The following is a 23,056-nucleotide window of genomic DNA, read 5'->3' on the forward strand; positions in this document are numbered from 1 at the left end:
TGCTGTTCCTTTTTATAAAAATCATGGAATGAACCCCCATTATATATTTTATACCGACAATACTTTTATTTTTAGTTCTGCTGTAACAGCCCTAATATGTGTTTAGAGCTATGCTATTAAAAAAAATATTCAATTAATCTCATTGGTACCCGGGTGACAACGTATATGTCGTACCACTACATTATAGCCTTGGAGGCTTACTTCTATGCTATTATAGATGATACGATTAATTATTTTTAATATTGTTGTAGTAGCTGTAATACTTAACAATCATAACGGTTATAACATGTAATATTTAAATTGATTAATTTTGAAGGTAATCAGTTCCACCCATAAAAAGTTCTCATCCGTCGTCAGGACGATCATCTCAGATTCAATGTTACATGAACTAGTCCATCATACTTCATATATTTATTTTACAATGTCCCGGGGCAGGGTTGAATTGATTACAGCGGGATTTAACTACTATTATAGGGTAAGAGTATCAACATTAGTTTACCTATCACTATATGTCTATATCTAAAATTTAGGAGTAAATAACTCAATTTATTAAATTTAGATAATAATTTTTCACTACACATTATATCAACAATTATAAAATTTCTATTATCTTTAATTTTTTTATTATTTTCTTTTTTTTTTCTTCTATTTTTTTATTATTATATTTATGGAACGAGGGGAAGCAAAGAGATTGAAAAAATATTATTTTAATTTTAAAATAAAAGTTTCAAATCTAAATTTAAGTATCAATTCGGGTGAGTCGGATCGGGTTGGGTCGGATTGAGTTTTTTTTTAACCCAACCCGAACCTGACCCGAACTTGAGTTCAACCCAAAACACCTAAATCCGAACCCGAACCCGACCAACCCGATCAATCCGAACCCGACCCATATAACCCGAAAATTCGATTCAAAACGATTTTTTTGGACTATTTTCCCTATAATTCTTCATTTTTATCTCAATACTCCATCATTATCATACAAATATACATAAAAACATCTAAATTTTTAAAATAAAATTTGATTTAACTAAAAAAAACCCACAAAACCCTATATTTAAGTCAATCCGGGTCAACCCGAACCCGACCCGACCCAACTCGAAATTTTTTTACTCTCCAACCCTCCAACCCTCCAACCCGAACCCGAAAATGCTCAACCCGAACCTGATTTTTTTCGGGTCGACTCGGGTTGGGTTGTCGGGTCGGGTTCATTTTTGACACCCTCTAAATGTAAGGAATAGATAAAATAGTTGATGTAGAGATTTTTTAATTACCCTATCAAAAAAGATAGTTGATGTTTTTTTGGACTCCCATATATTCTTTTAAGTAATTTTCATAAAATTTAAATAATTTTAATTGGTAAAAAATATTTTTATATAACAGCGTTTAACATTTAAGCCGGTAACATACTTATTTAAGTAGCTGTTAGAACAGTTTAAAAATGTTTTTGATCGATATATCAATAATGTTTACATAATTTTGATTAAATTGATATTTTTTTTAAAATTATATATATATATATATATATATATATATATATTTTTATTTGAAATCTTGGAGACACGGACGAGCATGCAGATCTTCGTCCGTAATATCTGATCTTTTCGTCCTTTCGTAATTTGTACGGATCATGATTAAAATGTAATTAAAACTAATTATAATTTTTTTTAGATTTATCTTTCCATTTCGATTATAATTTGAGTTGAAATATAATATTAAAAATTGCAAATAGTGGGCAAGCCGTCCTTGCTCGGTGCTATACAAGTGTCATTCCCAGTCGGCTACCTCTGATCGTCTAATTGAACTAAATTATAATTTAGATAGTAAAATAAATTCAAAAAAGATCATACTTAATTTTAATCGTATTTCAATCATGATTCAATATGTAAATTGCTAAGAGTACTAGAAAAAAATTAGAGAATACATATCATAGGATTTACCGTCCACGGACAAGTCGCGACAGGATGCTATATATCTATCTTAATTTTGATTAAAATTAAATACTTAATTTTTTTTTCGTTCCTCTCATAATAACATTGGAATTTGAGGGATTTTTATACAAAATGTTTGATAAAGTTTTTTATACTTTTTTAGAAAAAGCTTCATTCCTAATATTTACCTAATTCGGATGACTTTCTAATTATTTTTCATTTCCAAATCAAATCGACACTGTTGCTCTTTAAATTTTTTAAAAGGAAAAAATTATGAGGATAATAATGAAAAGGCTTCCTTAAATTAAGAGGGTGCTTTTGTAATAAGTCCAGAGATATTTTGCCTTTCTATCTCATCGTCATACTCGAAGAGATTACGTGATTGTCAAAATCAAATATCCCATCAATAATAATGCCATTTTTATGCACCTACCCCCTACATTTTTCCCAAATACTCTCCGACTACAGTTTCCGCTTTAGAAAATCGTACTCAGTGGAAGCAACGAGTAAATACAATAACATTGAAATTTAAAAAGTAAAAGATAAACGTCAAATTACGAAAAGGACCTAAAAGAAAAAACGACTGCGGTACTTAAATTCCGTTCGTTCCCTGTCCTTCCCTAGCGACTTGGACCCATTTGCTCGCACAGGCGATCGGCCATTCTATCTTCTTCCCGCAGGAGGCCGCCGATCCCGTCCTGATCGTGATCGGTTGAGGACTTGAGGTAACGAGGAAGAATTCATTGATTAGGGTTCCGCATGATCTGTTTGCCACCAACAACTGCGGATTTGTCGTGTTGTATGATCCGGATGTTCTTAGATTTATCTCGTCCGTATCTGGGTTATCCGTAGATTGGAGTTGCTTTGCTCCTTTTTCTTATCTTCTTCCTGTCCCTCGCTCGCCCTGCGTCTGTTTTTGCTCCTATTTTTGATGCTTGGGAGTTGATCTGGTTCTTTTTATCAGAAATAGGCGATGGGTGTCTCGATCGAAATGGCTCGTTTGGTAGTCCCGTGGAAAGGTTCGAGTTTGGTAAAGAATCGGTTTCTCGGCGTCTTTTCTTCCGTTCATGTGATCATCTCAACCTAATTCCCTCTTTTACCATAGTTTGTTTTGCGTTCGCGCTGGAAGTTATATTTTTAGCACCTGTTCTTGTTCCAAGGAGACTATGATGTTGTTTCCACCTTCCAGTTGTTATTGGGTTCATCTACCTTCAAACATGTGTAATATTGCTTCAATATAAGGAAGTTTCTGTTTAAGCGGACCATGCTTCATTGTTGTTCCTGCAGTACTAGATGAACCAGATGTATGCTGCAACTTAATAAGCAGTTAAGCTCAATGAATTGTTAATACATTCGTCTTGCATTTTTCCCCTTGGTTTTCTACGTTGACATGCTGTGTTGGTAAGTTGCAAGATACTTTTTTATGACGATCATACAGTGGAACAAATTTTCATTTATTTCTCAATTATTTCTTCTTAGCCCAGATCGCAGTACTAGAATCATAAAATTGCCAAATGATGTTATTTTTATTTTTATTTTTTCCAATTCTTGTATCCTTAAAGCGTACATCCAATACTTTTCTAGAATCCACGTTCTGTAGTTTTGTATGCTTTACATATTGTTCAAACTTACAGTTCAATCATCTACAGTCTTATAACTGGTGTTTTTAGTTATCCATATATGTGAATTCAAATATTGGCTTGTTTGCTTTGCAGCTTCAGCATACACGTAGAAGTTCTTCTATCTGTTTCCCAAGAAATAGCTATTTCACCTATAATCACCATAATTACAATTCGAACGTTAAGAACGAGGTAGCACTGTTAATCTAGCTGCTATGCATATCTTAGTCCTCTATTATCATGGTTAACCTCTTACATAAATTTTGTGCTCCAGGGTTTCTATTGGAGGAGAAGCCTCTTACCTTCATTTTCACCTGTAAGTTTCATAATTGTGGGATTTCACCTGACTTAGTTTTTTTGTTTGTTGTGTAATACATGAAACTTTCACATATTATCATAAGGGTCTAATCTCATGCATGAATCTCTTCAGGAAGGTTGTACGAGGGGTTAGATTGTTCTGATACAACTGTATTACCATAATATTTTGTTTGTTAGATTATTTTAGAAATATTTTTTTTATATTCTTTTTAAGAATCAATTCTCTCTTTAGTATACACTACCCTTTTTTTTTATTTACTTCTCCAAGCTTGTTTATGGAGTTCATGCCACTAAGGCCAGTTCTCAAACTACTGACAACAGAATAGATTACTGATCATGGATTCTATTGCTAAAAGCTTCTCGGTTTAAGTCAATTTACTTTTTTTATCTGCTTATATAGTATTTACCTGTTATGTCAACCCAATATGGCAAATCAATGTTTATATAATTTTATCAAACTCTCTTCTATTGCATGAAGCTTTCTCGCAGCTTTATTATGCAAAGCCGATATATTAATAAAAGAAGGCTACTCTGCTAAAGTATGCCCTGGGTTTGCTCCTTGCTAAATTTATTAAGTTGAAGGACATAAACTTGACGAGTAAAGTCGATATCTTCTAAGGTTGAATTGATTTTTTGCAAGCTCTGGAATTTCCACGTTCATGAATGGGAAAGCTTTTGCATAAATAACTCCAAGCTTCCACTTTGTGAATATGATGCCTATGCCACTAACATATGCCATATCCTCTATCTCATATTTGTTTAAGTTGAAATAGTCAATGTTAATGACTGTCATTAACACATCATTTCCATTCAATTATTTCATGCATTAGAACTTATTATTTAATCAGGTGCTTAAATTGATTGTCAATTACCATAACTTGCTTAGTTGCTTGCTACCTTTCTTTCAAATTGGTCCATCAAATACTATAATACTATTATCATGTTCATTTATATACAACTGCAAGCTGGTGTACATTTAAAAAATCTATATTTGTTTTTAACTCTGTAATATAATTTCAGAAATTAAGTGGAAAAAGGCTAGCTTCTTTAGTTGAAACTGAACCTCTACCTGCACACTCAGAGGAGTTGAAAATGGACGCACCAAAAGAGATATTTCTGAAGGACTACAAGATGCCAGATTATTTGTTTGACACGGTATATAGCTTTGCTACTGCTGCCAGTTATTTATTTTGATATGAACTTTGCAACCTTTGCGAGCACGTTCATCAGTATCTTCCTACTTGTATAAATTTATTTTATTTATAAATTTATTGATAATCATCTGATTGTTTTTGAAGTTTTGTTTTTAGGACACGCACATATTCTTTTTCCTTTTTTGGCTTTGTTAATGGATTGTGGTTGCATTCACTTTACCTTTAAATATCACCTTAATGATATTACTTTTCTTATGGATGGATATGTGGCAGTGTTAGTACTTTGGCATTTATCAAAAAGCGGTTGCTATTAAATTTTGAAAGTTTGTTTTGAAAGACATAAACCACCAATAATTTGATCCTTCTAACCATGCTTTTATGACTAAATTCCTAATCTATGTTACAGCTACATGTCTCCTACTTTTGATGGATCAAAGTTGTTGTTGGTAATGGCTGTAATGATTTCCTAAAAAATTGAACCATCAAAATCAAGTAAATATATATCTTTTTTTTTTAGGCTGAATGTTACATAAACTAAGTTTGTATGTGAAAATATCAGAGCAAACTAATGTTGATGCATCTTTTTTCTTAGCTCTGTTACTATAAATATCTTTACTAATTCTTTATGTAATTGACAACTAATTGAATTATCATCATCTGTGAGCTGTGTAAGCCTCAACCATTTTGATCCAGTATATGAATCCTATCTTACCATTAAACTCTCTCTAAGGTTATATCATTAGTAATATCCAAATCAATTAGATATTTTTTTGTTATATTATTTTGAGGTTTCCTTGATCTCTCTACCCTTTTACATCTTTAATTCTAATCTACTTAGCTCATCTAATTATAGAATCCATTAGTCTTGTTTGAAAAGGTCCATACCATCTCAACTAATTTATTGTATGTTCTATTGAAGCTACATTTAGTTGCTCCTCGATGGAACTATTTTTTTTAATCTTACCTTTCATAATAATTTCGCATGCCTAGACATCATCTCATCATTTTCATTATTGTTATATTATTATTTTGTACATATTGTTAATCAATTAGCCAACACTTATCTATAAAGTTACCACTACCTTAGAAAACTTTTGTTTTAGCCTATGGAAAATAGGCTTTTGCGGAAAGCAACAAGGAATCTATGGGGAAAAGAATCGCAACCTAGCCTCCATCATCAGCCTCACAACCTTGATTGACCTCCATTCAAGCCCACCATGCCTTTGTCACCAGTCTCACAACCTTGATATACCTTGTCAAGCCCCAATTGACCTTTGTTCAACCTCGTTGTGACCTCTATTGTCAATCTCACAACCTTAATCAACTGCTGTGACCGATCTTCTACTCTGAGTGCTCATTGTTTGGTGCCAAGCTTGTTGGACCACTTCCCTCGTGTGCCTTGGTGAACTGCCATCCCATGCCTTACCGTGCTTTGCCATACACCTTGCCACTCCTTGCCATGTGTCTTGTCTCTCCCTACCACATGCCTTGCCACTCCTTGCCATAGCCTTGTCGAGTCACTCGCCTCACCTTCCCAAACAACTTGCCTTGCCTTGCTGAACTGCTTGCCCACCACACACTCTGTGGAAGGTCAAATAGGTCTTTGAAACCTCTTTTTTTCCCTGAACTTTGTTGACAGAATTGTTGGTTTTCTCCCTGATTTCAGATGCAAGCTTTAAATGCTAAAATGCTGTCTATGGAGTAGCCCTAGAGCCCCTTTCACAATGGCAAACTTTGAGTGTAAATAACAGAAGGTGCTTTCCTGTGAGCCTCGCTTAAGCGGCTTTCTTTCGCGGGGGTAAATGGAGCCTAAGAGGCACACTACAATCACATAAGATTCTATAAGTCTCTCTTAATTTCAATTGCCCTCTTCTAGCCCCTATCCAGTTGAATAAGCTTTACTTTTCTCTTACAGTTTTGTTTCCTTCAAAAGTTTAAGAAATTTTTTTGATCAAATTTGTGGTAAAATGTCCCTAGTATAAAGGTAATTTGGAAATGTGAAGACATGGAATTTACTTTCTTACTGACACTAAGGGCAAACTATAACTTGCCAAGATCATGTTTTTTTTTTGAACTTCTGGTTTAGTATTTTGATTTGAATACTGACCATGTTGTGTTTGATAGTTTGGAGAATTAATTTTTTTTTTTCCTCCCTTCATCAACTAATAAATCTTCACCACAGTTCCAACATCTTCTCTTGCAATTCTTCTAATTCTTATCTTGCCTGCTATGCAACTCTATGCTATCTCTTTGAGCAAGGACATCTTGGTGTGTCAGGCATCAAGCAACGGAAAATCTAGGAATGTCCATTGTACTTGTCGTTGCATCTGCAAGTTGAAAAGCTATTTTTTAAATGAACTTTATTGATCAGGGTCGAAAGGGAGTTTTCCCCTCAAAATATGGCTTCCGTTGATCTTTTTCTAAATGAGATTCTGAGAAATTTATATATGGCAGCTGGTATTGCTTGACATTAGAACTGTTGCCTTTTGGTGGGATCACAATCTGTTGTCTGTCAAATTTGTTATTGTGCTTATCAAAATATTTTTATATGGAAACTAATTCTTAGTTGTTTCTCCTAAAGTTTGGTTTTTTAGCTTATAGTTTTGTTTCACTTCTTTATTTTTTTACTATCTGCAATTATTTCAATTAACAATTACAATTAAGTTAACTTTAATAGTTTGTTGAACTTTTTTCAGGTTGACTTGAAATTTGTATTGGGAGAGGAAAAGACTATAGTCTTCTCTAAAATTGCTGTTTACCCCAGGGTTGCTGGTAATTGCCTTTTATATAATTATTGTAGAGCATCTACATTCAACTATAATATTGTGATTCTTCATGCAACTTTCACTACTGATATCTCTTCCAAATAATTCTTGAGTTCATTGATCTATTTTCTGTTTATTTGTTTACTTAAAATCTTCTTCTGTAATTGCTACTAGGTATTTCGTCTCCTTTGGTTCTTCATGGAAGTGATCTTAAGCTATTGTCAATTAAAATTAACGGAAAGGAATTACAGGTGATTTACCATGACCATTGTCTAAACTCATCTTTTTCTTTAGTATATTTTAGCTAGTAATTCTTATTTTTCATTTATGTTATTTTTATCAATGCTTGTCTAATAATTTAGCAATTTAGATTATCAGTACAATTAACTTTATTCTAAAAATTCTAGTCATGATTCTGCTTGTAAACTGTGGCAAACATTTTTCATCTTCAAAACATGACCTCTCAAATATTCTTAAATCAAATTAGATTTTCACAAAGAAGCCAACATACAATTGCTTAGCAATGAGCCAATGACATGTGAACTAGTCTCAACATAATGGATTGAGTCGGTCCACAGCACAATTTGCTTAAAATGTAGATGCAGTTTGTATATTCTTACTATAATTGCTAGAAAGACGAGGCTCTAAACACTCAGGGACATGCAATGTAAAGGATTATAGCTTCTGTATATATTATAGCTCATGTGCGATGTGTAAAAGGTAACAATTACTTTCTTGGAGGGTTTGATGTTGGGTTTGTTGGGAAGTAAATGTGACCATGTTTTTATGAATCCTCTCCTATTTCACTTTACTTATTAGAACTAGTTGACTTAGCATACTTGAATTACAAATTCGTTTGTGTTGTTTCTCGTAACAAAAAACAATTCGTTAGTTCTTTCAAAAATTCACTTAAGTATTGTATACTTGGAACACTAGAATAGCATACTTTACTTATTGGAATTTTCTCCTAGTTTACTTTACTCATTGGAACTCTTTAGTAGCTTAGAATGCTTGAATTAATGATTTTGTTTGTTATTTATCCTAACAGCTTAATCAACTTCAGTTGAAGACTATTTTCTAGCTTATTAAACATTTATCTGATGCTTTTGTATGGTCTTCTTTTCAAATTGAAGTTTACTTTGCTTAAAAATGCAAGCAAACATTTCTGCAGCTTTGTTGTGTATCCAATGTTACAAATACAACTAATGCGGCATTTTGTTTTGACTTATTTATTTTCCATATCATTTCAGCAACAAGATTTTCACTTGGATCATCGTCATTTGACCCTGCTATCACCTCCTGTTAGTGCATTTACACTTGAAATTGAGACAGAGATGTATCCACAAAAGAATACATCATTAGAGGTATTGTATTGCTGTGGTTGCTAGTGGTGTAGCTTCATGCTTTACTGATTGTTTCCTTTTACAGGGTCTGTACAAGTCCTCTGGAAATTTTTGCACACAGTGTGAAGCTGAAGGTTTTCGGAAAATAACCTTTTATCAGGTTTTTCATAATCACTCTAATATGCTTCAATTTTCTCTTCAGTTGTACATGGACTCTGAATGTGTTCATTCAGATGCTACTTCTGTAAGAAGCTTTTTTGGTGAGACAGAAGTTTCCCAATGTATGTAAATGTTATTGCCAGGATCGCCCTGATGTGATGGCAAGATATACTTGTAGAATTGAAGCTGATAAGTCTCTTTATCCAGTGCTTTTATCTAATGGAAATCTGATAGAGCAAGGTGATCTGGAGGTATAATTTTCTTTTGCAGCTATTACAAGTCTTTGTTAGTTATGCTGGTGGCAACAAATGTTAAACCTTTGTTTGAACATGCTCTACTCAGGATGGGAAGCATTATGCTTTATGGGAAGATCCTTTTAAAAAACCATGCTACTTGTTTGCATTAGTTGCTGGACCACTAGAAAGCAGAGTTGATAAATTTGTCACTCGCTCTGGACGTGAGGTTACCTTGAAGATTTGGACACCCTCAGATGATGTACCCAAAACTGCCCATGCGATGTATTCTCTTAAAGCAGCTATGAAATGGGATGAAGAAGTGAGATTTGGTCTATAATTGATGTTCATGATATTGTTCTTGTTGAATTGTGGACTGATCTTTATTCTTCCTGTAATACAGGTTTTTGGTCTTGAATATGATCTTGATTTGTTCAACATTGTGGCTGTTCCTGATTTTAACATGTAAGCTATCCAATTAGTTGTATGGTCTATAAAACTTGTGATCTACATATTAATTATGGAATAAATATGATGGGCTGTTCTCTTTCAATGTGTTACCTGTGTGGTTTTGTACAGGTAGCTGTATGTTTTGTAATGTTTGTGATCTTTGGTTTTCTCCTTTGACCACTGCTGATGTGCAAGTTCTGTATGATTATTGAGTATGAAGTTTCCTCTAAAAATTTGCATGAACCATCTAAGGCCATTAGGTTACTGTTGTCCATTTTGGTAACTTTGAGGCTTCTTCTCTGAGTAAAGAAAGTTCACAATGAAGTTTTAACAATTCGTTTGTATAATTAATCACTGCCATAAATTGTTCTCATTACGTTCTTCACCTGAAAAGCCTATTCTATCTCAAAGCATATACTTTGTGCAATTGAAGTCAATGACAATGTTTTACTTGGCTTCTGAACAAATATCTTTTTGCCAGATTTGCCTGTTTCATGGTTTTATGCATTTTGATTTCTTTTGTTTCATAAAAGCTTCTGCATCTTTCTTTTGTATGAATGATAATGAACTATTTGGTTAGTTATAATAAGAAAAACAGTGAGGGGAGAACCTCCTTGAATTTATTTCAGAGGAAATTCACTATACCTAGTTAGTATTGTAGTACAGATAGCAATTCTCCCCTCCTTGAATTTATTTCAGAGGAAATTCACTATACCTAGTTAGTATTGTAGTACAGATAGCAATTTTCCTCATGAACTCCCCTTAGTTGACCCTTCCTGAACCTTATTGTAACTGTTGTAATTTAAAAAGATTAGTCATTTTTATTGTGAACACTCAACACACATTCATTTCTGATTTTTCTCAGAATAGAAATTTCTAAAAAGAACTACTTTATTGTTATGGGCATTGAGACACTTACATTTGGTTATTTTGTAGGGGAGCCATGGAGAACAAGAGTCTGAATGTGAGAATTTCAGAATTATGCAACTTACAAAATGGATAGTTTCTTTCAAGAATGTTTAGAAAAAATTTAAATTGTAAATTGCAGATATTTAATTCTAAGCTTGTGTTGGCATTGCCTGAAAGTGCTACTGATGGAGATTATGCTGCAATTTTGGGAGTAATTGGTCATGAGGTACAAATTTCTTGTTTTTCATGTACTAAGGTTACCTTCATCTTTAGATACTGATATGGTTGTTGACCTGCTTAACTTGCAGTATTTCCATAACTGGACAGGCAACAGGTATCTTCAAATCTTCAATATCTTTGATCTCTTAGTTATACCTCAATATTCTTGTTTCTGCATCACATCTTTTAAATTAAACAACGGTTTTAATTGGGATTTGAAGCCTTAACTGTGAAGCCACATTCTCCATGCCATATTGAGATTTTTCAGTGAGCTATTCTTGCTCCCCCAGAAACCCTGGTTATGCATAGCAAACTACATTGACTGTTTAAAACCACCTGAAGTGGGAAATGCTCTAAGATTTAAGAGAAAAACCAGCTTCATGCCTGATTTTATCATCTAAAACGAACCTATTTTGCATGATTGCCTCCTTATATTTGTGTTGTGAGGCTCAACTGCATGCAAATATAATTTAAAACTATTGATTTTTATGCTCAGTTTTTTTTCCGTGGTTCTCTTAGAGATTTACATGCATTATCTTTAAAATTGGTCTTAGGTATCAGATTCTAGCATAATTTCCAATGACTAAATATATGTGGACTAAACCTATAATCATATAAGTATTTAACTCTATTAGTGTTGTTTCAATTTTCAAGGATGGCTTTCTCCAAATTTGGTGTTTGTGTGAATATGTTTCTCATGCTGATCTTCAGAACTTGGGCCGTTAAAAATTTTAACAGCATTAGTGGTGCTTGTTTCTGTGATTTTTTAGTTTCAGTATGGTTGAGCTTTGCTGAATAATTGCAGAGTCACCTGCCGAGACTGGTTCCAACTAAGTCTAAAAGAAGGTCTTACTGTATTTAGAGATCAGGTGATGCCTTTTTTTGTTGATGCAGTATTTTTAATATGTTTGGTTGTGACTAAATAAGATGGATTATGATTTTTTTACTTTATTGGTTTTCACAGGAATTCTCATCTGACTTAGGCAGTCGCACAGTTAAGCGGATAGCTGATGTTTCCAGATTGCGAAATTACCAATTCCCACAGGTTGGTATTCTGCTTTTCTGTTCCAATCACATCAGCTCTTAGATAATGTAACTATGGGTTCGGTGACACCAATGTAATCCATTTATACTCTTTTTTACCTTTTCGTACGCCCATTATTTCATTAATATGGGATATTAGCAAGGATTCCTTGCAAATAGTGTTTGTTGTGGTTCCATTAACCTCTTTTTATTAAACCTTCCAGTTAAAGCTGGTGACATCATAAGCAAAAAGTACTACTACTTGACGCTTCTGCTTTCTAATCTGAGCACTTGATGGGTCTATTTACAATGCCTATTTATTACCTTCTAAGTTCTTCATTTGACTGAACTATTAATGATCTCAGGATGCTGGCCCCATGGCACACCCTGTCCGCCCACACTCATACATTAAGGTCAGATCTTCAAGAACTTAGATATAAGTTTTCACCAACTTTAAATGAAAAATTGATTCATCGTGATTCATTGGCAGATGGATAACTTCTATACTGGTAAGTCTTGTGGTTTCTTTTTTCCATCTTTTTTTTTGACAAGATTTTGAAACTCTGTACCTGCTAATTTCCTCAAAGGCCTAAAGTTTTTTCTGACATGATTTACTTATGAATCTTACTGTACATCATCTTCTGCGGTTTGCACAAATCCAATCTTCAGTGACGGTAATTTTTATCAATATAATGTCAATTGTATAATCACCTTTCTAATTTATTTCATACTAAATATTGTCCCATTTTTTTCTTGTGGTTACAGGTGTATGAAAAGGTTTGTCTTTCTGACTTTTGGTCATATTATGTTTTTTCCATCACCAAAGATTATGGCGAAGTGCTAAATATTTTAATCATCATAATAGGGTGCTGAAGTTGTTAGAATGTATAAAACCTTGCTTGGTAGTTCTGGGTTTAGAAAGGTATGGTGATGGATACCTTTTCTTTGTTTTTTCTTGGTTCATGTATAGTTCAAAATTTTCTCATTAATGTATTGTTTCAATTCAAAATGTTGCATATGATCAATTTTAACTAATATCTAGTATTTCATATTGAAGGGGAGCCTTGGCGCAATGGTAAAGTTGTTGCCATGTGACCAAAAGGTCACGGGTTCGAATCTTGGAAACAACCTCTTGCAAAAAGCAGGATAAGGCTGCGTACAATGAATCCTTCCTCGGAACCCCGCATGGCGGGAGATTCGTGCACTGGTTGCCTTTTTTTTTTTATCTAGTATCACAGAAGAAGAACTCATCAGTGGAGCCCTGCTTTGTTATCCTCTTAACAGTATAATTTTTTTTCTTGCCAACCATGGGTGGACTTGTGAAAAAAGCTTGCCTCTCTGGAGGCTATCTTAACTGTTTGCTTCTTAAAGATTGAATCTTCCTAGTAGCTTAATTTTGTTATATAATTGGTCTTCTATTATTTTTTAACCAAATCTTGAATTTCTCATATACGACAGACTCATTTCTTTTCCTTTAATGCATTCTTAGATTCTCACTGTCTTATTTTCTCTCACCCCTATCTGTTGACTCTCGAGGTTGATTAGTCAGGGTATTGAGACTGTTCTTGGGCTTTGTAGGGTATGGATCTATATTTCAAGAGACACGATGGACAAGCAGTGACTTGTGAAGATTTTTTTTCTGCTATGCGTGATGCAAACAATGCAGATTTCTCTAATTTCTTACTATGGTATGTTCAGGGTCTTCTGTCCCATCTTAGCACTGTTTTTGCATCAATTCCTTGATATTTTTATACTGTGTGCCAGGTACTCTCAAGCTGGAACACCTAATGTCAAGGTTGCTTCTTTGTATAATCCTGATGCTCAGACATACTCTTTGAAGTTCAGGTAAAATACATTACTGCTGAATGGTTAGCATCTTCAATTTCACATTATTCTGGGTAAACACACATTTTTGTTGATTTTATTGAATTGCAAAATGTTCTATCAATCATCTTCATTGTGGTTCCTTTTCATCTTGAGATTTCTCGTTCTTAGCAGTATTCTTCGAATCTTTTGTAATAAAACTATGCAGCTTGAAATAAGTGATACTTGCTTTTCACATGGGCGTGCCTTGTTATGTCAAAATTATTGCTTTATGCAAATATATTTTCCTTTGTGTAGTTCCTCCACACTTACCTATCAGGTTTTAGGGCTGGTGCTAATATGAATTAATTTATCCTACCAGTCAAGAAGTGCCTCCTACTCCTGGTCAACCCGTGAAAGAACCTATGTTTATACCTGTGTCTGTTGGACTACTTGACTCAAGTGGAAAAGACATGCCCCTCACTTCTATTCATCATGATGGAATGCTGCATACAGTTTCAACTCCTGGCCAATCAGTATTTACAACTGTGCTTCGAGTCACAAAGGTTAGCTACGATGATCTGTTTCCATTTTCTGTGGCCTTTATTTTGGTTGTTGAATGCAGCCCCTGGTTGACTATTGTGGGACTCAAATTATTACTTTGATAGATGGCTTACTAAATAACATGTAAAACTGGTCCATCAAACATTGGTTATCTTGTTTTTTTCTTTCACACAACAGAAATAAAATGCCAGCTCTTTATTTTTTTTACTATATTAAATAGGAGTTAAAAGAAATCCCTGAATTTCCATCAATGTTGTTGACTTATTTTTCATGGTTTAGTAGCATATGCTATTGTTTGGTTTCTTTATGTGGTACTCTTTTTTACAAATACCTTATAGTTAGTAACCAGATAGAATGTGAATTGCCAGCCATGGAAAATCTATTCGATATCATCATTCTTCTAGGCTGAACGATCTGTAGCGCTCCTTACTATTTCTAAGTCTTTTTAGGCATAATATGGACTAGGCTTGATCTATGCCAATGGATATGACATATTGTCAAGATAAATGGCAAGATGTATTGGGATGTTTAAAGAAAAGATCTTCCAATTGTTACTTTTTAAAGCTATTAATTATGGGAGCAAACAAATCAACCTAGTCTCTTTCTTGACGAGTTGTTGCCGCCTGATGGCTGATAAAAGCTTCAGATTCTAATTCTTAATTATGACGAAAGGGGAGTTCGCTCAGATAGTGAATAACCACTCAGGCGAGTTCAACAGGGTTTGTAGTGAGTTCTGTGAGGTATTAAACTTATCAAATGGATAGTGTGCAATTGTAATTGTTCTTCAGCTCATGTGGTCTGAAACTCTGAGTTATGCCCATTAACCAACTGAAGTCTGGAGAAGTACTAGAATTCTATTACGAGGATAAATAGTTTCATACATCTATGATTCTGGTCATTGGTGTGCATAAAATCAGTAGTCTTTTCAGAAAATTGAAACTTTTGACAAGATAGACCACCTATGCTCTCACATGCATGCATGTCCTCCTTTTACCCATTAGTTCTTTGGCTACTCAATAGCTGCTACACCATTGTTCCTTACAACGTTATTGTAGCCCCCCACGGGTGTAGCCAAGTTGGTAGTCGGGTGAGGAGTTGTCACAATAGGTCTCGGGTTTGAATTGCAGGGTTTTCCCCATGCTAGGCCCCCTCATCTAGGAGGACGTTCGGCTGGTCGAATGGCCCCCCTGATTTACTCCCTTCCAATGTGCTTGGGCAGTCTTGGAGGGGCCCTGGGGTGAGGGTTGTCACCTTTTTGCCACAATGAGCAGCATCTTGTTTGAATTATTTCGTTATACTGGGAGATAGTTTCTTCTTTCAAGTGAAGGAAATTACAAGTTGAAGAAGCCTTCATAGTGGAAAACAGAAAAGAGATTCGATCATTTTATGCAAAAAATCAAAGAAACACAAGTTGAGCAAATATCAAGGCATTGTCCCAATTTAATCAAGCAGGAGAAGTCATACCCTGGTCGATCTTTGTAGATGTAAATGAAGAAGTAAGATATCCATCTGTTAGAAATTCCCATTTCAGTTGCTCTACCAACCAATCCAGGCAGGATGCATTTTCTTTCTGGTACTCTCTCTCTCTCTCTATTAGTACTTAGTAGTTAGTCTCTCTCTCTATCTCTTTCTGTTTTAGTTAATTACTTTTTAGTAGAGGATTTGGGAGTATTTCAAAGGTCAACCCACAAATGGTGAACACTAACCCTTCTTTGTTGTACCTTTTTTTGATTTGTCTGATGTATCATGTTTTTGACCTTCACTTTTCTTTTGAGATTTGAACACATTTTCAAGGATTGAATTGGTAGTGGTTTCTTTTTGGTGTGATTAATTTAGAAGCAATAATTCTGATTTGCAGAAGGAAGAAGAATTTGTGTTTGTCAATATACCTGAACGACCAATCCCTTCACTATTACGATGCTATAGTGCACCGGTTCGTCTTGATTCTGATCTCACGGATAGTGACCTATTCTTTTTGCTAGCACATGATTCAGATGAATTTAACAGGTCAGTATTTGTGAATCTTACCATGTGTATTTGGATAAGCATTTTGGATCCATTTAAAAATTTAATCTGTTGCCAGATGGGAGGCTGGTCAAGTCTTGGCGCGTAAATTGATGTTAAGTCTTGTATCTGACTTCCAGCAGAACAAGTCATTGAATTTGAACCCTAATTTTATCGAAGGGATTAGAAGCATCCTTTGCAACTCAAGCTTAGACAAAGTATCTACAACTTCAGTGAGATTTAACTTATATCGCTTACAAAATCTTGTAGACTAACCTGTTTTGTACATAGGAATTTATTGCGAAAGCAATCACCTTGCCTGGTGAAGGGGAGATAATGGACATGATGGCAATTGCAGATCCAGATGCTGTTCATGCTGTCCGGACCTTCATTAAGAAGCAGATTGCTCTTAGTCTGAAGGAAGATCTCTTAGCCACTGTAAGTTTTGCAATCCATATCGTGCATTTTATTGCTGATATTATTGACACTCATGACCAGTTCACATTCTAGTTTATTGGTTTTAGATGTACACTCCATGCATATTACAAGTGCGTTAATTTCTGTAGTTCATTGATCAATGTAATAACTTGAAATTGTGCTTGTTTGTGTTGTTCTTGAACTATCGAGTCCATATATACTTCTTGTAATAAGTGCCAATGCTCCCAATCTGAATGATTTTAGACACTAAGTTTAATGCAGCTAACCCACAATCGTTTTACTGGTATCCAAATTGATATTACAGTGTATGCAGTCTATATATGCTTCTACTTTTAGCAGTAGGCAACCGTGCCTAACTTTAAATGTACTTGATTCTTTATTTTTCTAAGTTGCACCTTTAACATCTTAAAAAAGTATTTATCGATCCGCTTGCATTTGATGATCTAGCTGAACTTGTCTATCAGCTTGCTTTTTGTATTTCTGTGATCAATCCTTTTTTGAACTCTTCCAAAACAAAGAACAGAAATGCTCAATCCTTTGATGAACTGGTGAAAATCAAATATGGTTAGTGATGGAAATTCTGGAATTCTAATCCTTCATATTTGGAAATATATTCCCTCTACAACGGTTAGCCTATAGACATTTACTACAATTGTTTATCAAGTTAACAACTCTTAAATTGGCTGGGTACCAGAAGTTCTTTCTTATTGAAAAGTCAGCTTCTGCAGTTGATCCTGAAATAAGATTTGTATTTTAATCTTAGAGAGGACTATATACTACCTTGAATGTTTGATATCTAGCTAATCTAGATCCACGAGAATGATCTCCTGAATAATTTTTCTTCTTTTACAGATTAATAGTAACAGAAGCTTGGAGGCTTATGTTTTTGACCATGATAATATGGCCCGACGTGCTTTAAAGAATACAGCTCTTGGTAGGTTTAAGTGTTGTTGACATTCAGAATCTTATTATCAAATGCTTTGTGACTGTTGGCTTATTGATTTTCAATCATATGCAGCTTATCTTGCATCATTGGACGACCCGGAGCTCACCAATCTTGCATTGCACGAGTACAAGTCTGCTACTAATATGACTGACCAGTTTGCTGCTTTGGCTGCATTAGCCCAAAATCCAGGTCAAGTTCGTGATGAAGTTCTCTCTGATTTCTACGGAAAATGGCAGCATGACTTTTTGGTGAGAACCTCAGTAGAATGGAATCCATTGCTGGGAATGAAGTTATTTTGTCATGGGATAATCATTGTTGTGACATCCACTATTTGTCTTTCTTTACTCAGGTTGTAAATAAATGGTTTGCCCTTCAAGCCATGTCAGACATTCCTGGGAATGTGGCAAATGTCCAGAAGTTGTTGAGCCACCCGGCATTCGACCTACGAAATCCTAACAAGGTAAGTGTAGCCAAAATTGTTGTGCTTTAAGTCTGCAGCATATTGTAGCATGCTCGTGTTAAGTTTGGACATCCCTTTATTGTGCTTTCAGGTTTACTCATTAATTGGAGGTTTCTGTGGCTCACCTGTGAATTTTCATGCAAAAGATGGTTCAGGCTACAAATTCTTGGGTGAATTAGTGGTGCAGTTGGACATACTAAACCCTCAGGTCAGCAAGAATAGCAAGAGTCGTTTAGCTAGTATTTATTTATTTAATAATTTTCATCAATATTGTGGACTTACCATTTTTTCAATTTTGGTCCATCCTGTTCATGTGATTATCCTAGGTGGCATCGCGAATGGTATCTGCCTTCTCTAGGTGGAGGCGCTACGATGAGCATAGGCAAGCCCTTGCCAAGGTAATATCATCCGCACCTTGTTACATTTATGTTTGTCAACATCTTTTTTAGCTCAAACAAAATAAAAGACTGCAGTTAAAATACTATCAACCGGAAGAAGGCCAAGGCTAGTCAGAGTACCTTTGTGTTCATATTCAACTTGTTTAAATAAGCATGGTGCTCAACTTAGAGAACCGAGGCTGGTTTTACTTAGGTGGAGGGAAAGAAGGGGGAGAGACAAATTGAAGCCAAAAATGTACGAGTTATTCAACGACTCGTGTGCATTTTATTTGTGCTTTTCCCTCTCCCTCCCCCCTTCCCCTCCTGATTTTTCATGCAAGTAGAACCAGCCTAAGTACTTAACCTAATTACATTCTGTGAAAATGTTCTGCAATTAGCATGACCTGATTTTCTGCCTAAACAAATAATCATGAGAGGAAGGGGAATTGAAGGTAAGGGAGGCGGTGGGAGCAGAAGGTAAAGAATAGATGGTCCACTTGTTTGTTTACTCGGAAAAGAGGAACGATGGATGGAAAGGAGGGAAAACAAGTTTCCTACTTTTTTTTTTCACAAATCAACTTCCCTCCATGTCAGCCAAAGATCCATTTAAAGGAAAGGGCGGGAAGAGGATCCGCTCACCTCATCCCTCTCTCGTTTCACTCCCATCCCCTGATCAATTTTTCCCTCATCTCTCCAAGTAAACACACCCTTAGGCAAATGCATGATGTAGGTTCTTTTTCATCCATTGTAAAGAAGCTTTTCTAGTTGAGTTTAGGTACTTTATTTTCTTTCCCTTTCAGTGTTAAAATTGGATGATATCTATTTGTTTTCCTTTTCCCGGAATGGGTATTTTGCAGCTTTAAGGTTGCATTAGGGTTCCATATCCGATATACATATCGGAATGTGTGAGATTCTCATATATTCCACCTAGATTTTTTTTTTCATTCTTCATTCAAATTGCCATTGGCCATGATTAATTACCGCTGTATGGGCAGAGTGATCACTTACGGGATTTGTCTAGATGAGCTTCATCTCAAATTTGCATAACCGCCCCTGACTTTCATCTGGATCTCTATTGTTGCTTAGTTGAACCTGTGAAGCATTTTCTGTCATCATCTATGTTCTTTTTCTCCCATCTCACATTTCCTGTATTTTTGGGCTTCTCTTCAGGCGCAACTTGAATTGATCATGTCGGCCAATGGACTGTCGGAAAACGTCTATGAAATTGCTTCCAAAAGCTTGGCAGCTTGAATGAGAATGAGGAAAGCTTCAAATTGAAAACATGGTATTGACAATTCAGCAAAAGTCATCACTGCAAGTTTATCTACTTTAATTTTAAATTTTATCGCACTTATGATAATGTATCGACGTATCAAACTATGTGTTGCTCCCGATTAATATATAAAGTTTGTCTCTCCTAGAGACTCGAATATTTATACCATGTTCCATTGAATTGGAAGAGCTCATGTGATGGTCTCCCAGATTGATGGTTTGTCCTCTGACTCCTCTCGGTCATTCTACTACAGCTCGGTCGACTTTATCCAATCGACTCAATCTTCATTCATATACATCAGCTAGGCCGACCTGACCTGTGTATTTTTCCGGCCGGACCATGTTTTTTCCCTTTCTAACTTGCTATTTAAACTTTTAGTTTACACTATCGTTTGCTCTTCCGCCGTAGACAAACTTGACATGTCATCCTCGTTGACCATTGGGAGTCAACTTCCTCGTCTCCAGGAAGCTCTTGCGGTTAGCATCGTGAGAGGAGATGTAGTTGAGGAAGGCGGCAAAGTCTGTGTCCTTGTACAACCGCCCCCTGCCAGCGTCGTCGATGAGCGCTGCTGCCGGCCTGACTGTGCTCGAGAACGGTAGACTATGTAGCGACGCAATAGACATTCGTGGCTTGGTCGAGTTCACCAGCACTCGGTGCAACACGCTCTTATACCTTCCGTTGCTAAATATCTACACAATTATTTATAAAACAATAACAATTTAGCTATCATCATCATCAAATCAAATAGACACTTTGTAATTGTAATAAATCTTATATTAATTCCTGCAAGTGTCATGGTAAAACACTTGAGAAAATAAATAAAAAAAATGAATTTCAACCGGGATGAATATTACTACCTCGAGATGGTCGCCGATGTTGACAACGATAGAATTGAAGAGAGGATCGATGGTGAACCATCGATCACGATGGTAGACTTGAAGTCCAGCGATGTCGTCTTGAAGGAGGAGGGTAAGGAAGCCGTAGTCAGAGTGCGGCGGCATCCCGAGTGTAAGATCCGGATTAGGGCAAGGCGGAAAGTAGTTGACAATGAGCATATGAGATCCCTCTTCAAACTCTTCCATCAGGGATTCTTCCTTTCTTACTCCCAATGCTTCAAGAACGACCGCCATGATTTCCAAAAACAAAACTTGGATTTCCTCCACGTACGAGACCACCTCGTCCCTATTAATCAATATGAAGATTTAAATTTTTTAAAAGCAATAAAATAAAAACATTTTATTAATATATTGAGTGAGGTGTATGCGCTATATTCTTTAAAAATTAAATTACTATTTTATTATATTAGTTTTTGTTAATAAAAGTCAACTACGAGCTGCTGCCAAATCTAGTATTCTAACTGTTCATTGTCTTTTATATCAAATTAAAAGGAAAATAAATGTTTAAAGTCAACTACTTTCTATTTAGTCTACTATTGCTATGTTCTTGTCATTTATGTCAACCTGTCAACAAGTTTATTTATTGAATAAAAAGGAAAAAAAAAATTTTAAAAAATATTATAAATTTAAAAAATATTTTTTATATATATAATTGAAACAAACCTAAAAAGTGTTTCTAAACTCCAACCAAAATGGCCATTCGATCGGAAATCCTCGACCATCGAAAAACCACGAGTTGATCGTGTTCGATCTTGGAGCATTAGTTTACGAAAGTAATGAGTCGTTAAGCTCCTGACCTCAAGTCTTTGGGAGAAGAAGGACAAAGGGGGAGCATCTCTTGCAGTGGTTGGCAATTGAGCTTCAAGAAGTCCCTCCAACACAACACTGTGTCATTGATCTCGTTGAAGCTGGTGCCATACCTCACTTTCCCCCTTATATCGCTCGTCATCCACTTCTTCCTCTCCTCGAACCCCTGCTCGAAGAACCTCCTCCCAGCCGCCATCATCTTCCTCATCCCCTCTTCATTCATCCCATGATTCACCACCTAGTTATTGTCATTTGGTATAAGATTCATGTTAGCTGACCTCACATAATTTTAAACAAAAACATTCAATAACTAACGAACTAACCGAACCTGAAAGAAGCCATATTCTTTGCAGGCCTTGTCGACGGCCTCGAGGGCTTGAATGCGGTCAGCGGCAGACGATGATCGGAGCCGGGCCATGTCAATTACCGGAAGGCGGAAATTGGAGCCGTGTTCTAGGTCCTTGTCGGCAACTCGAGGCCGATCTTGTGGGGGCAAGATGTAGGTTTTGGGGACACTAGAAATGCCGGTCTCGAGTAGATGCTTCACTCCCTTCGTGTAGCGGTTCTTCGCCGCCTTCTCTTCTTCTTCCTCTTCACGCTCCTCTTGGTCACTTGTGTTTCTTTCGACCATCAAATCCAATCCCATTTCTGACTTCAACTGATTGGAATTGGAGAGAAGAGGAGGGATATATGGAGAGGAAACAAGACTTTTGGGGTATCTATAAGTAAACACTATGATGGTTTCTAGCTATGGGCCCTTAGTGTTTGTTATTCTATTCTAACTATTCTAATCGATTCAAAAAATTTGTTTGAATAATTGTTAATCAAACTAAAGGATGACGAGGTCAACCCATACTATATGGATCCAATTTTATTAAAAAAAATTGATTAATTAAGTTGGCCTTGGGGTGATCGGTCCGGCTCCACGAAAATTTTTTACTGGCCAGGACAAAGGGCCGCGATCCCGCGAGGGTGAGCTAACCCCAAAAATCCGTCCTCAGTTCGGATTGCAGGCTACAACTTGTCTGCATGAAGTCGGAATCGCTAGTAATCATCGGTCAGCCATACGACGGTGAATTCGTTCCCGGGCCTTGTACACACCGCCCGTCACACTATGGGAGTTGGTCGTGCCAGAAATCATTACCTTAACCACAAGGAGAGGGATGCCGAAGGCGGGGCTAGTGACTGGAGTGAAGTCGTAACAAGGTAGTCATACTGGAAGGTGCGGTTGGATCACCTCCTTTTCAGGGAGAACTAATGCTTATGCTTGTTGAGTATTTTGGTTTGATACTGCTTCACACCTCAAAAGAAGTGAGTTACGTCTGAGCTAAGCTTGGATATAGAAGTCTTCTTTCGTTTCTCGACGGT

General features: G+C 35.9%; 2 protein-coding genes across 3 annotated transcripts; one reads left to right on the forward strand and one right to left on the reverse strand.

Annotated features, from left to right (window-relative positions):
• Positions 1-2,515: 2,515 nt before the first annotated feature.
• Positions 2,516-20,148, forward strand: LOC122043099 (puromycin-sensitive aminopeptidase-like). 2 transcript variants are annotated; one of them, XM_042603568.1, is made up of 34 exons: positions 2,577-2,653; positions 2,893-2,997; positions 3,644-3,739; positions 3,822-3,863; positions 4,886-5,020; positions 7,716-7,791; positions 7,959-8,035; positions 9,035-9,148; positions 9,213-9,287; positions 9,430-9,537; positions 9,629-9,841; positions 9,923-9,984; positions 10,906-10,933; positions 11,018-11,104; positions 11,187-11,212; positions 11,903-11,966; positions 12,062-12,142; positions 12,486-12,533; positions 12,611-12,629; positions 12,790-12,794; positions 12,886-12,897; positions 12,986-13,042; positions 13,699-13,808; positions 13,885-13,965; positions 14,306-14,489; positions 16,346-16,494; positions 16,571-16,709; positions 16,783-16,929; positions 17,782-17,863; positions 17,948-18,123; positions 18,225-18,335; positions 18,427-18,543; positions 18,662-18,733; positions 19,883-20,148. In XM_042603568.1, exons 2-34 carry the CDS (start codon positions 2,902-2,904, stop codon positions 19,961-19,963), a joined length of 2,970 nt encoding a protein of 989 aa, XP_042459502.1. In that variant the 5' UTR covers positions 2,577-2,653; positions 2,893-2,901; the 3' UTR covers positions 19,964-20,148. The 2 variants fall into 2 exon arrangements, with proteins under 2 accessions (XP_042459503.1, XP_042459502.1); XM_042603569.1 differs by lacking the exon at positions 2,893-2,997 and having other exon boundaries at positions 2,516-2,653.
• On the reverse strand, positions 20,032-22,379 carry LOC122043100 (probable 2-oxoglutarate-dependent dioxygenase SLC1). Its single transcript, XM_042603570.1, has 4 exons — positions 22,017-22,379; positions 21,679-21,926; positions 20,843-21,167; positions 20,032-20,674 (listed from the first exon to the last, which is right to left on the reverse strand). Exons 1-4 carry the CDS (start codon positions 22,332-22,334, stop codon positions 20,408-20,410), a joined length of 1,158 nt encoding a protein of 385 aa, XP_042459504.1. The 5' UTR covers positions 22,335-22,379; the 3' UTR covers positions 20,032-20,407.
• Positions 22,380-23,056: the final 677 nt, after the last annotated feature.

This window comes from Zingiber officinale, chromosome 2A (genome assembly GCF_018446385.1).
Source record: "Zingiber officinale cultivar Zhangliang chromosome 2A, Zo_v1.1, whole genome shotgun sequence".
NCBI classification, from domain to species: domain Eukaryota; kingdom Viridiplantae; phylum Streptophyta; class Magnoliopsida; order Zingiberales; family Zingiberaceae; genus Zingiber; species Zingiber officinale.

Excerpts from the sequence above, each read along its gene's own strand:
- LOC122043100 (XM_042603570.1), bottom strand. The coding sequence starts at position 22,334 with ATGGGATTGGATTTGATGGTCGAAAGAAACACAAGTGACCAAGAGGAG. Across the intron at positions 21,168-21,678 it reads TCTTCTCCCAAAGACTTGAG|GGACGAGGTGGTCTCGTACG; the intron begins GTCAGGAGCTTA and ends ATTGATTAATAG. Across the intron at positions 20,675-20,842 it reads ACATCGGCGACCATCTCGAG|ATATTTAGCAACGGAAGGTA; the intron begins GTAGTAATATTC and ends ATAATTGTGTAG.
- LOC122043099 (XM_042603568.1), top strand. The coding sequence starts at position 2,902 with ATGGGTGTCTCGATCGAAATGGCTCGTTTGGTAGTCCCGTGGAAAGGT. Across the intron at positions 9,985-10,905 it reads GCTGTTCCTGATTTTAACAT|GGGAGCCATGGAGAACAAGA; the intron begins GTAAGCTATCCA and ends GTTATTTTGTAG. Across the intron at positions 14,490-16,345 it reads CTGTGCTTCGAGTCACAAAG|AAGGAAGAAGAATTTGTGTT; the intron begins GTTAGCTACGAT and ends TCTGATTTGCAG.